The sequence below is a fragment of the Microtus oregoni genome, unplaced genomic scaffold, assembly GCF_018167655.1.
Source record: "Microtus oregoni isolate MIOR12 unplaced genomic scaffold, Mior012 000005F_ref0000423, whole genome shotgun sequence".
NCBI classification, from domain to species: Eukaryota; Metazoa; Chordata; class Mammalia; order Rodentia; family Cricetidae; genus Microtus; species Microtus oregoni.
In genome coordinates, this window is record NW_024543064.1 from 32,766,272 (window position 1) to 32,778,628 (window position 12,357).

General features: G+C 52.3%; 2 protein-coding genes across 6 annotated transcripts; one reads left to right on the plus strand and one right to left on the minus strand.

Annotated features, from left to right (window-relative positions):
- The first annotated feature begins 1,285 nt into the window (after positions 1–1,285).
- Cdc20 (cell division cycle 20) lies at positions 1,286–5,039 on the plus strand. 2 transcript variants are annotated; one of them, XM_041652650.1, is made up of 11 exons: positions 1,286–1,413; positions 1,542–1,730; positions 1,833–1,981; positions 2,070–2,166; positions 2,274–2,402; positions 2,504–2,700; positions 2,819–2,913; positions 3,035–3,263; positions 3,408–3,533; positions 4,393–4,510; positions 4,794–5,039. In XM_041652650.1, exons 2-11 carry the CDS (start codon positions 1,550–1,552, stop codon positions 4,970–4,972), a joined length of 1,500 nt encoding a protein of 499 aa, XP_041508584.1. In that variant the 5' UTR covers positions 1,286–1,413; positions 1,542–1,549; the 3' UTR covers positions 4,973–5,039. The 2 variants fall into 2 exon arrangements, with proteins under 2 accessions (XP_041508584.1, XP_041508583.1); XM_041652649.1 differs by having other exon boundaries at positions 1,318–1,427.
- Positions 5,040–5,324: 285 nt separating this feature from the next.
- Positions 5,325–9,694, minus strand: Elovl1 (ELOVL fatty acid elongase 1). 4 transcript variants are annotated; one of them, XM_041652652.1, is made up of 8 exons: positions 9,546–9,694; positions 7,389–7,448; positions 7,029–7,219; positions 6,787–6,867; positions 6,589–6,645; positions 6,406–6,511; positions 6,186–6,322; positions 5,325–6,033 (listed from the first exon to the last, which is right to left on the minus strand). In XM_041652652.1, exons 2-8 carry the CDS (start codon positions 7,432–7,434, stop codon positions 5,812–5,814), a joined length of 840 nt encoding a protein of 279 aa, XP_041508586.1. In that variant the 5' UTR covers positions 7,435–7,448; positions 9,546–9,694; the 3' UTR covers positions 5,325–5,811. The 4 variants fall into 4 exon arrangements, with proteins under 4 accessions (XP_041508586.1, XP_041508585.1, XP_041508587.1 ...); XM_041652651.1 differs by lacking the exon at positions 9,546–9,694 and adding an exon at positions 8,049–8,151; XM_041652653.1 differs by lacking the exon at positions 9,546–9,694 and adding an exon at positions 8,019–8,144.
- Between the last annotated feature and the right edge of the window lie 2,663 nt (positions 9,695–12,357).

Here is a 12,357-nt window from a genome sequence, read left to right on the forward strand (position 1 = left end):
GAACCCATAAGAGCCAGTTGGATGCTCTGGAGATATAGTTGTGTGCTGACAAACCAAATTCCAGTCCTTGGAAGCAAGGCAAGTAGCCCTTAACCAAGGAGCTAACTCTCCAGGTCCCAGACCAGGATTCTTACCAACTTCTTTTATGACTGTGGGCAAATCCCACGCTTTGGGCCTTAGTTCTTCCGTCAACACAACCTGGTTCAGGATCCGGTGTGGCGACACACGCTTTTAAATCCCAGCGGATCTGAGTTCCAGGCCAGCCTAGACTGCATAGTGAGACCCTCATCTCAAACAAATGAAATGGAGCCGGGCAGTGGTGGCACGCCTTTAATCCCAGCACTCAAGAGGCAGAGGCGGGCGGATCTCTGTGAGTTCGAGGCCAGCCTGGTCTACAAGAACTAGCTAGTTCCAAAACTACAGAGAAACCCTGTCTCGAAAAACAAAACAAAACAAACAAACAAACAAACAAACAAAACAGAACACCAACATGTTTATTGCTTACTGACAGGTTGCATGCAACCCAGGTTAAGACAGAATCACTAAAATTCTCAAGACTCCAAAGCCCCACGAAAAACAGCCAAGGGCCGCTTAACCTAAGACCTAATCTTCACGACGGAAAAGGCCGGAATCCCAATCCTTTTTTTTTTTTTTTTTTTTTTTTTTTTTTTTTTTTTTTTTTGGTTTTTCGAGACAGGGTTTCTCTGTAGCTTTGGCGCCTGACCTGGAACTAGCTCTTGTAGACCAGGCTGGCCTCGAACTCCCAGAGATCCGCCTGCCTCTGCCTCCCGAGTGCTGGGATTAAAGGCGTGCGCCACCATCGCCCGGCTCTGTCTCACTTTGTTAAGCATCACACACGCATGCACATCTCCTCCTAGCAGGGTTTTTGGCTAGCTGGCTGCATGCCAACAAGCTCCTGCCCTTCCCATACAGGCTGCCACCTGCCCAAGGTCTCTAACCACTCGGCTCCTGGGGATCGCGTTTACCCTTGTCATATAACCTCTACCACCCACACCCAGGCTTCGGTGCGACCGTTCTCAGACTCTCAGGTCCCCACCAACTGCTCGCTCGGTCCCACCCGGAGAGACGTCCAGCGGTGGGCGGCTGCCGAAAACCGACAGGCAGCGCAAGCCCCGCCCACCACACTCCGCTCCGGGCTTGGACTCAGGCTCCGGGAGGTGGGTTCGGGATTTCTCCCGCAAGCTGAGCAGCCACACTCTCGTGAGACCTGAGAATCGTTCCCGGAAGACTCGCCCCTTTCCAGGGCAGCGACCAATGGGCAAGGGCGACGGTTAAGACGGTTGGGTTTTGAAGGAGCCAATGAGTGCTCGCAGCGGAGAGTTTAAGCACAACTGCCCGGCGTGCCTTTAGCTGGTCGGGAAAGAACGCGTTCTGTAGACGCACGGACTGACTGTGAGGACCTGGGGGTTAGTGCGTGGGAAGGCAGCGTACGGGGAGGTGCCGGTCTGGTGGGAGCTGTGGCTGGCGGAGCCCAGAAACCCCGGCAAGGTCCCGAGCTTGGTCGCCTCTCGTCCCCGTAGACGCTGCCATGGCGCAGTTCGTGTTCGAGAGCGACTTGCACTCTCTGCTTCAATTGGACGCGCCTATCCCCAATGCACCTGTTGCGCGCTGGCAGCGCAAAGCGAAGGAAACCAAAGGCCCAGCGCCCTCGCCCATGCGGGCCGCCAACAGATCTCACAGCGCCGGCCGGACCCCGGGCCGGACTCCTGGTGAGTTGGGGGCCGGGAGAGAGAGAGATGCAATGGCTGAGAATCGGCCTTCTAGCTCCCTCCAGGGGCCTCGACAGACTGTCTTCTCTCTCCCTGTCCCAGGCAAATCGAATTCCAAGGTTCAGACCACCCCTAGCAAACCTGGAGGTGACCGCTATATCCCCCATCGCAGTGCTTCCCAAATGGAGGTGGCCAGCTTCCTCTTGAGCAAGGAGAACCAGCCGGAAGACGGGGAGACGCCCACCAAGAAGGTATGATTGCCCAGGGGTCGTGAGTCACGAGACCTTATGTGTCCCTTGGATGATAGCGGTATGCCTCATTACCACCTATCTCTGCCAGGAGCATCAGAAAGCCTGGGCCCTGAACCTGAACGGTTTTGATGTGGAGGAAGCCAAGATCCTCAGACTCAGTGGGAAACCTCAGAATGCCCCGGAAGGTTGGTCCCAGTCCCTCCTAAGGGAGACGTGTGCCTGCTTTTCCTGCGTAAAGTCACAGGCAAGGGTGGTATCAGTTTGAAGGTCTAGACTCACTCTGTTGCCACAGGCTACCAGAACAGACTGAAAGTCCTCTACAGCCAGAAAGCCACGCCTGGCTCCAGCCGGAAGACTTGCCGATACATTCCTTCCCTGCCAGACAGGATACTCGATGCCCCTGAAATCCGAAATGACTACTGTAAGTGCATCACTGTTTTTGTCTGTGGATGGAGAAAGATGGCCTAAGGATGGACCAGTCCAACAGAGGACCTCATGTTCCATTCTTTCTGCCTCTGGCAGACCTGAACCTCGTGGATTGGAGCTCTGGAAATGTCCTGGCTGTGGCACTGGACAACAGTGTGTACTTATGGAACGCTGGCACCGGTGACATCCTGCAGCTGTTGCAAATGGAACAGCCTGGGGACTACATTTCCTCCGTGGCCTGGATCAAAGAGGGCAACTACCTGGCCGTGGGCACCAGTAACGCTGAAGTGCAGGTGAGACTGGTGCCTGCATTGTGGCTCTGTTGTCATCAGCCCTAGGGAAGAGCTAGCTCAGCTGCTAAGATGCTCGTGCCCAGCTCCAGTCTCTGATCCTGTGGTCTCACCTCTACAGCTCTGGGATGTGCAGCAGCAGAAACGGCTTCGGAATATGACTAGCCACTCAGCTCGAGTAAGCTCTCTAAGTTGGAACAGCTATATTCTGTCCAGGTCAGTGGGGTTTTTTGCTCGTCTGTAGCAGAAGTCTGATTCCTGCCTACTTCTTGCCAGAACTGAAGTGGCTCTGACTCGATTCTCTGCTGCCTCAGAACGAAATCTCTTTTCTTTTCAGTGGTTCACGCTCTGGCCACATACACCACCATGATGTTCGGGTAGCAGAACACCATGTGGCCACATTGAGTGGCCATAGCCAGGAAGTATGTGGGCTGCGCTGGGCCCCGGATGGACGACATCTGGCAAGCGGTGGCAATGATAACGTGGTGAACGTGTGGCCGAGTGGTCCTGGAGAAAGTGGCTGGGCCCCACTGCAGACCTTCACTCAACATCAAGGTGCTGTTAAGGTGAGGAAGCCTTGGAGCTGAGGTCTCTGCGGAGACTCTTAGAGAGAGATGACATGGTGGGGTTAGGCTGGGACACTCAGAGCTTCTTGACCAGCTCTACTGCCTCTCCATTGACCTGACCCAGCCTTTGTCCATCCCACCTAGGCTGTTGCATGGTGTCCCTGGCAGTCCAATATTCTGGCGACCGGAGGAGGCACCAGTGACCGACACATCCGCATTTGGAATGTCTGCTCTGGGGCCTGTTTGAGTGCTGTGGATGCCCATTCCCAGGTAGTTTTGTTGGGGCTCGATAGTGGTGATTCATGTTGTAACCTATTCCAGCCAATTCCACTCCGACTCTATACCTGATAATTTCTGAACTAACTCGGTTCATTCTTGAGTCACCATTTCCAAGTTTGGCTTATCTCCAACCCTAGGTCCCAAGTATCACCTTCTCCCTATATCCTGAATTAAGCTCGTCACTTCACCTTGTCTTCCTGATGTATTGTTCCTCTTGTACTGCTTCAGAATGGCAGATCTGCTGAGAGATCTGAGTCTCCTAGAATCTTTCAAGAGAATTGTTTTATCTTGGACTATCATTCACATCTGTCCTCTCATCACTGGGTCTTACTATCATTTATTTTTTTGAGACAGAGTTTTGCCCTGCCTAGCCTCAGACTAGAGTGATCCTCCTGTTTCAGCATTCCAAGTGTGCATCACCATGCCCAGGCTCCCTCTCTTCCAGTCTTTCCTCTCTATTTCAGTCTGAGTGGTATCTTACTGTCCTTAAGCCTATGAACTCCCACAACCTACAACATCCAAATACATTAGAACATTCGAGGCTCTTGCCATTGATGTGTGCCTTGCTGTAAACACTCCGGCCAACCCCGTTCATTTCCCTCACACTCAGCCTTCCCTGCAGGCATTGGCTCTGAAGTCATATACTTGGACTTACTTTGGGACAATTTATGGAACTTCCTACTGGTGGATTTATCTTCCATAAAATAGATATTTGTCTTATGGAACTACAGTAAGGACTGTGAACCATTACGGTTGCATCTGTAGCACATTATAGAATTCCTAATACTAGTGGACTCAATTCTGAGTAGCCCGGGCTGTGTGTCATGCCCATAACAACTCTTTTCCACAGGTGTGTTCCATCCTCTGGTCTCCCCACTATAAGGAGCTCATCTCAGGGCATGGCTTTGCCCAGAACCAGCTGGTTATTTGGAAGTACCCAACCATGGCCAAGGTGGCTGAGCTCAAAGGTAGGTGGCAAAGGGAAGCCAGGCAGAGAGGCTACATAGTGTATGATTTCATTTGTATGAAATGTTGAGAATAGGTAAATGTGAAAAGAGTAAAGGGCTTTGGAGAAGATGAGAAGTATGATTTAGATTGCTGTGGTACCAGCTGGAACATTGCACAGCCTTGTAAATACAGTAAAAGCACTGAATTATTTAAGAGGGTGAGATGATGGTATCAAGTTTTATTTCAAGGGGACTAACAATTAGAGGGTTGTGTGTCTACTCAAATGCACTGCTCTTACCCTAGGTCACACAGCCCGGGTCCTGAATCTCACCATGAGTCCAGATGGGGCCACAGTGGCATCAGCAGCAGCCGATGAGACTCTGCGGCTGTGGCGCTGCTTTGAGTTGGACCCTGCCCTGCGGCGGGAGAGGGAGAAAGCCAGCGTAGCCAAAAGTAGCCTTATCCACCAAGGCATCCGTTGAAAACAGACCCCTCTTGGTTTTTTTTGTTGTTGTTGTTGTTTTATTTTTTAATAAAGTTGTATCTTCCTTTCTTGTGTCCCAAGCATCCTTCCTAGGGGCTGCCCCTACTGTAATCAGAGCAAGAAATCTTGTGGGAACTTTCAGCCACATTTTGTTGTGGTGGTGGTACTGGGGATGGAATCCAGCACCTTACAACTGAGCTTCATTTATATTTTGAGACAGGGTCTAGGCTAACCTTGGACTTCTGAGCTTTCTGCTTCAGCAACCCTCCTCAGCTAGAATTACTGCCAGCACTACCATCCCTCTGTGCGCTGTATGCCCCACCTCCATTTATACATTGACACAATCTCAGTGGTTTCCTCTGTCACTTTAATTAAGACACAAATGAGTACACCGCCTGTATTGCCAGGCTTGCTGCCCATCCTGACCTTTGGCCCAGAAGCTCATGCTTCAATGTGTAGTGAAAAGGAGCCTGAGTCCATTGTGACAGATTATTGCTGACCTCTTCAGTGTGAGGAGAAAGGCCACAAGACCCTGGTGGGGGCCAGCCCTGAGTGTTCCTCTCCCAAGTTTAAGGCAGGGAGGGGGAAGTGTCCAGCCCTTTCAGCCTCCAGTTCCAGTGGCAGACAGCAGTGAGACCACATCCCTGGAGCTGGCTGGGAGAAGGGATGGGAACAGTAGTCCCTGTAGACCAGCTGTGGGGAGGGGAGTACCAGTCCTCCTACTCAGTCCTGACCACATGAGCCCTGGTCATAGGTGTAGGTGGAGAGGACACTGGTGGATGCTGCCCAAGGTGCAGTCCTGAGGCACTTAGGTGGGCAATAGCTAGGCCATGCTTCTCAGTTGGCCTTGACCTTGGTGATAGCTGGAGTTCCATTTTGCTGGACTGTGCGGGGCAGCCGCTTTCCCTTAGTGTAAGAGTGGTACCAGAAATTGGAGAAGAGCACGAAGAAGAAGGTACCGTATATCCAGATGAGGTGGATGATGAGAGGGTACTGGTAGTTGCAGCTGGGTATGAAGTAGTATTGGCTGATGTGCAGTGAGACCAGGACAAACTGGATCTGGGATAGAAAAAGACAAGGGTCAAAAACAGGTTTGGGAGGGAGGAGAATAGAAATAAAGGCTTTAGGGAAGGACGGTATGAGACTGGCTGGGCAAAAGAAGGAACTAAGGAATATTGGGGGTTTAGTTTTAGGCCCATCAGGCCCCTCACCAGCTGAATGGCTGTCATATGTTTTTTCCACCAAAGGTAGGGTTGAGCCACAGGACCAAGGGCAGACAATCCATAGTATAGGTACATGACAACATGTACGGAGGAGTTTATCATGGCATGGAAAGAGCCCATTCCTCCTACGATGGAAAAAAGCAAGAGTCAGGAAATGAGCCTCTGCTCCCAGTGGCCACCCTTCTCTCCAGTGGCCTCAACTGCTCACCTGGAGCAATGTTTATCCCCCACCACCAGCTCCAGGGAAGCACGGAATGATGGAAGACATGGAGGAAGGTCACCTGCCCGTCTTTCTTCCGGAGAATAAATATCACCTGCGAGAAGAGTGGAGGAAAGGCTGAGTGCCAGTGCCTGCCTTTCTCCCCCAGTTCTAATATCCATTGCTACTCACTGTGTCCATCAGCTCAATGACCTTGGAAAACATGAAGAGCCAGGCCACTCGAACCATCTGTAACAAGTTAGATCAGTCTTAATGCGTTTTACACAGTACCTAAACAGCCTCTGCTTACTGGCCAGCCACACATAGGACTTCTCTGAGTGCTCCTTTTATCTAGGTTGCTTACGATTTTCTACCTAAGGCTCTACTTACCCGAAGTGCCTCAGGGCTATTGGAAAAGTCTATAGGGTCACAGCGCCAGGTGTATGTAGTCAGCCAACCAGACATTAGGAACTAGGAAAAAATAAGAATTAGACCAGAGTTCCTCTCTCCCTGTAACTCCTCCCCTTCACCAAATGAACCTCTGGAAGGTAGACATGCCATGCACTGGCCCATGCCCTATGCCCTAACCCTTACCCTGCAGACAGAACTACAGCCCAGGCATTCCAGCCTACCTCATAGACAATGTAGAGGGAGAATATCACCAGTGAGAAGTTGTAGACAATCATGAAGCCACGAAGTTGGAAGGGCTTCCGATTAGCCATGATTCGAGGCCCAAGTGAGAGGACGAAGTATACATAGGTCAGAAGGATGGATGTTATTAGCAAAGGGGACCCCATCAGAGGGTATTTCTGGATCCGGGGATCTGTGAATAGGAGGTCAAAGGAGTTAGGGTCACAGGGTTCAAGATACCTTTCTAGGTCTAGTCATGAGATCAGGTCACAAAAGGATGAAATAGTTCATAAGGACTTCATTAGGATATCAACCTAGATCCTGGGGTCCCAGGGAAGGCGTGGCTATGGACAGCAGCTTACCTGCAAGCTTCATCAAGTCCTGATACCAGTTCACAACAGCCTCCATCCTGGCTAAGGACTCTGAGGAGGGATGGAGAGTGGGCATCAGATAGGGATCACTGCATGCCCCCGTCCTACTGTTGGTCCACAGACACAAGACAGCCTGCTTCGCTGCGACTAGAGCTCAGTGTACAGCACTTTCCTAGCACGCCATGGCCCCGAGTTTAATCCCAGCCATGGCGAGTGGAGATACAGTGGGAGAAAAGGCCATTCTGCTCCCCAAGCACCCTGCCTCCTGCAAAGAGCTGTCCCACCCTTCCTCTCCACACCTTCCCCTCCTCTCTGTCTACTCCTGAGTTTTCCTTCCTGGCCTCCCTCCCTTCCTCTGAGGCCGGTCTCCTGGAGTCTTCATCCTCACAGCACAGTTCATCTTCCCTCCTCACCCTTCAGTCTCATCTCCCCGGCAGTGAGGTGAGCCCTCCATCATCCTTCCTCCAGCTATTCCCCCCTCCAGCCTCTCCTCTTTTACTCCCCTTTCTCTCAAGTAAAGTCCTTCTCGTTCCTTCCCGAGACTCCCTTGCCAGGACTCCCACCTCCATGGTCTTTCTACCCCAGTATCTGAACAAACCTCTGTCTTCAGGGGCCCCTCACCTCCGGCCGCGGCTGCTTCCCAGTGCTCACCTTCAGACTCTCTCCTCCTCTTCTCACCCGCAAGCTCCCCTCTCTCTCTTCCACTCCTGGAGCCTGGCTCTTTGAGACTCCTGCCCTGGCGGCTCCACCTGTCTGACTAGATCTTGCAGCAGCCCCGCCCTCTGCCCGCCCCCGCTACCACGGGCATGGGGTGGAGGGTGGGTCCAGGCCACAGGTCAATGCCTAGAGGAGCAGGACCCACCAGAATTGAGAAAACCAAGGCTCCAAACTCGCCACCTTAGACCAGCCAGATAAGCTCTGGTCAGAAGATTGCTAAAAATACACACCCAGCATTCTCTCCCAAGCCAGCACGAATTCTCAGTTTGTACTACTTCAGAATGGGCATCACCCTTCCCTTCCAGGGAGGGCAAGGACACCAGTGGTATGTGAGGAGGTGGGAGAGTGGGGGAGATCTCAGGAATCTTCCCTCCTCTGGGAGGGTTCCTTGTGGGCTAGGCCCCTCCTCCTCAAAATTGGAAGGAATGTCAGAAGAAGGCTTACAGGGAGGGATTCAAAACCTACTAGCCTAGACCCAGGAAACCCCAGGACTCTGTCCCATAGGGATCAGGCGATTGCCCAACAACCTAAGTGCTCCAGGTGCCCTCCATCACTGTCCTTTCTCAGGGCTCAACTCTACCATTTCCATCTGCGCTCTCACGCTTATACACACTAGCCTCAGACCCCGAGATATACACCCTCTACCAGGGGCTAGCACACATCCACATACAGCCATGCAAATCTTGCTGACCACACCACCAAAACAGACATTCCCACTGGACTCCTAGATTTTACACCTGGCAGGGACTGCATTCACAGAGTGGCCCTCACACTTAACCAGGTATGGACACATGGAGAGGTGAGGGAACATGGCCTCACTCCCACCTCCCTCCTCCACACAGGGCTCTTGGTGAGCGACACTGATCATTTCTTCACACACAGTCACACTTTGGTTGGTGGCTTATGTTGGAGTGGGGCCTAGCACATGTGCTCTCACACACGGTTCCTCTCTGACATGTGAGCTTGCCAGCTCCTTATCTCCCTCAACCACCTCCTTCCATTCACTCCCCACTCAACACCACACACACCGGTAGTGGACAGCAGGGGGTCAGACTTCTGCGAAGGATCTCTCCCTAAGCTTGAGGGAAACCCGGGTGTGTACGGTGGAACACGGTCAGTTCCTTTAAAATGGATGGAAGTGAAAAAGGGCACCGGCGAAGGGAAGGGGAAGGGAGACGAGAAGACGGAGTGGGCAAGGCCAGGAGGTGCTGGAAAAGAACTAGGTGTGAGCAAATGGGGGTCAGGGGCCAAGGTGTCGGGGGAGGGAGCATGCTGGGCTGGTCCAGCCCCAGTAGCTGGGACCTCCCACCCACTCGCCCCAAGAACAGCCTCGCCCACAGCCTGGGCAGGGCAGGCGGCAGGGCAGGGCTAGCCTGGCCAGCCAGGCAGGGGGCGCTGGCACGTGGGGAGCCATGGAAGGTCCACACTCACCAGTGGGAACCAGGCGGGCAGCAGTGGAGGGTTCGGAGGGATCAGGGCCGGAGAGTAGTCCCAAGGGCCGCCTGCCGGCCACTTCCTCATCTGCTGGGCCGACTTTCTGTCACCAGAGGGGGAGGGGGCGGGCCGGGCGGGGGGCGCCTGCTGATTGGGCGGCTGGCCGAGGCAGGAGGGGCCGTCCAGCACCCGCCTGGTCGCCAGGGCGGGAGTAGGGGCGGGTCGCCAGATCCCCGGGCAGGAAGCACACCCAGCCCCAGCTCTCCACCCCTTCCTTCGCATCTCTCAGCCTGCCCCGCTGATGACTGTGGCTTGGCCTGCACCCAGCTCCTTCTTGACGTGCAGCCTGCGTGGTCTCATTCGCGGACCTCTGTCCAGTCCAGCATGAGGACCACTCATCTGCTGTCTGCGACAGGCACGCCTTAAGACGCCGGGGAAATTCCAGGGTTCAACCATTCCCTCAAGTGTTCTCCAGCAGGGGCAGAGGAGGGCCAGTTGTGCCTGCTAAGGGCTGATTGGGGTGGCGGGAGGCCTTAACGGGAGGCAGCAGCTTGCCACCACCGTACCTCTCAGAACCTATAAACTTGGATGAGTCCTAGCTTAAGGAGCCACGGAGAGCATTTCCTGGAATGGAGATGGGAGAATACAAGTGGCCCCAGGCAAAAACTGTGAATCATTGTCTAAACTAGCCTTCAAGGTAGTGAGTGGGGGTGGGGGAGAAGGCAAGTGAAATTGGCTGTGGTTCAATGTAGTAGATCTCAGAGGCCAAATGAGGCTGACTTTTATTCTAGAAGTAAAAGAAAACAAGATTTTGATGCAGCTCATCTCATTCATCAGACATACCGGCCATCTACCATGCAAAACCACATTAAGTTCTGGTCCTGTCACTTATGCAATTTACAGTTCAGGTACAAGGTACTAGAGAGAGACAAGGTGAGAGAAAACCTGGACCTGAAGAGGAAACTGATGAGACTGGGAAGGACAGGCATGGAGGTTTCTACTCAGTTGTCAGTTCAACACTACGTGCGCTCCCCCTCCCCCCCCCCCCATAGCCCAAACTATTAGACCAGGTTTCAGTGATATGAAATCACTTTCTCTTTGGCCTAGAATGATCCAGTTACAGCCTGGACACCTGGATGCTGTGTGTAAGTAGTGAGCTGGGGAATCCAGAAGAGGCAGTGGCAGAGAGGGACACTACATTGATAACTGGCGGCTGTAGCTACCCAGGCCTGGGCATCTTAGAGCTTGGTAAGAGGTGAAAGCCAGGGTACAGTTCTGAGCACACCGTAGATTACCTGTTAGAACCTACTCTTGACAAGAAACAGCAGAGAATTCTAAATCCAGTCTCCTTAGCACTGTCCCCTAAACCCCTGGCCTCTCTGGTCTTCTCACTCTGCCTATCTATGTCATTCTCAAGCCACAGCCTGTGCTTCAGCCGTCATTAATGGCCAGCATCTTTCCAGTGGGCATCCATGATGGCTGCTTATCCGAAACCTTCCAGTAGAGCATTCAGAATGATGCTCTGCGTGTATGCTTAGGAAAGACTTGTTAAATGAATGCTCGCAAATTCACAGACAAACATATATTGATCTATGGGACTGCCTCCAACTCTCAAGCCTTTCTCTTGGCTCAGCACAAGCTGCAGTTAGATCTCCAGGCAGATCCTGCCTCTGGCTTACTGTCATGCGATTTTCTGCATCTCTCCCAGCTCCCTTCTCCAGCGGGAGAAGCTCAGCTTTTAGTCATATCTCTTTCTCCATAACTGGGCCCACTGCCTGTCATTCAGTTGCCCCCTACACCAAGTGCGTTGATTAGATGTTAGAATGAAGAGGACAATGGAAGGAAGAGGGAGAAAGTCAGAGACCCAGAGCCAAGTGGGGAGAACAGTAAGAACTCACATCTTTCTATTTCCCTTGAGAGCAGTATTGAGCTAACTAACGCTTTCTGAGGTCCTGATATCTTTCATGTGCACTCAAACAGCTTTGAGGCCACACCTGTCTCTGAAGTTCTGAGTTTAAATGTCCAGTTAGTATGTGTGAGATCGTGTATATACTGTGGAATCTCTTAAAAATGGGAACAAATAGTACCTAGCTTTTGGAATCACTGCAAAGGTTAAAGGAGATGAACTCATGTACAGTGCTCAGCATTCTGCTTCACCAACATGTTTGCATATGAATTAATGAACACTCCTTTAACAAATCTTTTCTAAACAATGTGCTTCTCTGAAAGCCCTACTAAGAGATCTGGGGCTACATCTCCATTAGGAAAGCACACTGGAAACCGCTCATAACGAACTCTGGCAAAGCCCCAGCCTAGGAGAGCAGACATACGTACAAGTGAACAACAGAGTAGCATGTGAACCTTCCAAAAGAGAGACCCAGCGGCTTATGAATGCTCTGGGAAGTGGGGACCTCCATCAAAGGTGGGGGTTAGTTCTTAGAGGCTTCTCGGGAAGGACATCTGAGTTGAGCACTCAGGAACAGTTTCTCACAGTCAGGGAGGGCCTTTGAGACAGAGAAGCATACAATGGCCTAGAAGCAAATGATGTGGCATGTGTTGGAAACTCTTAATAGCTTAGTAGACCTCCAGCTCAGAGAGCACCCCTAGCCTCCCCTACACCCCACCCCCCGTGTGTGTGCACGCGCATTTTGAGACAGGCTCTCAGATGCCAGGTCCTCCTGCCCCAATCTGTCTCCTCAGTGCTATGATCACAGGAATGTGTGGCCATCCCCAGCCTCTATTTATAATTTTTGGCTCTGGATGCACACAGGAATCACCTGGGGGAGCTTTCAGAATCAGTGCCTGCCTC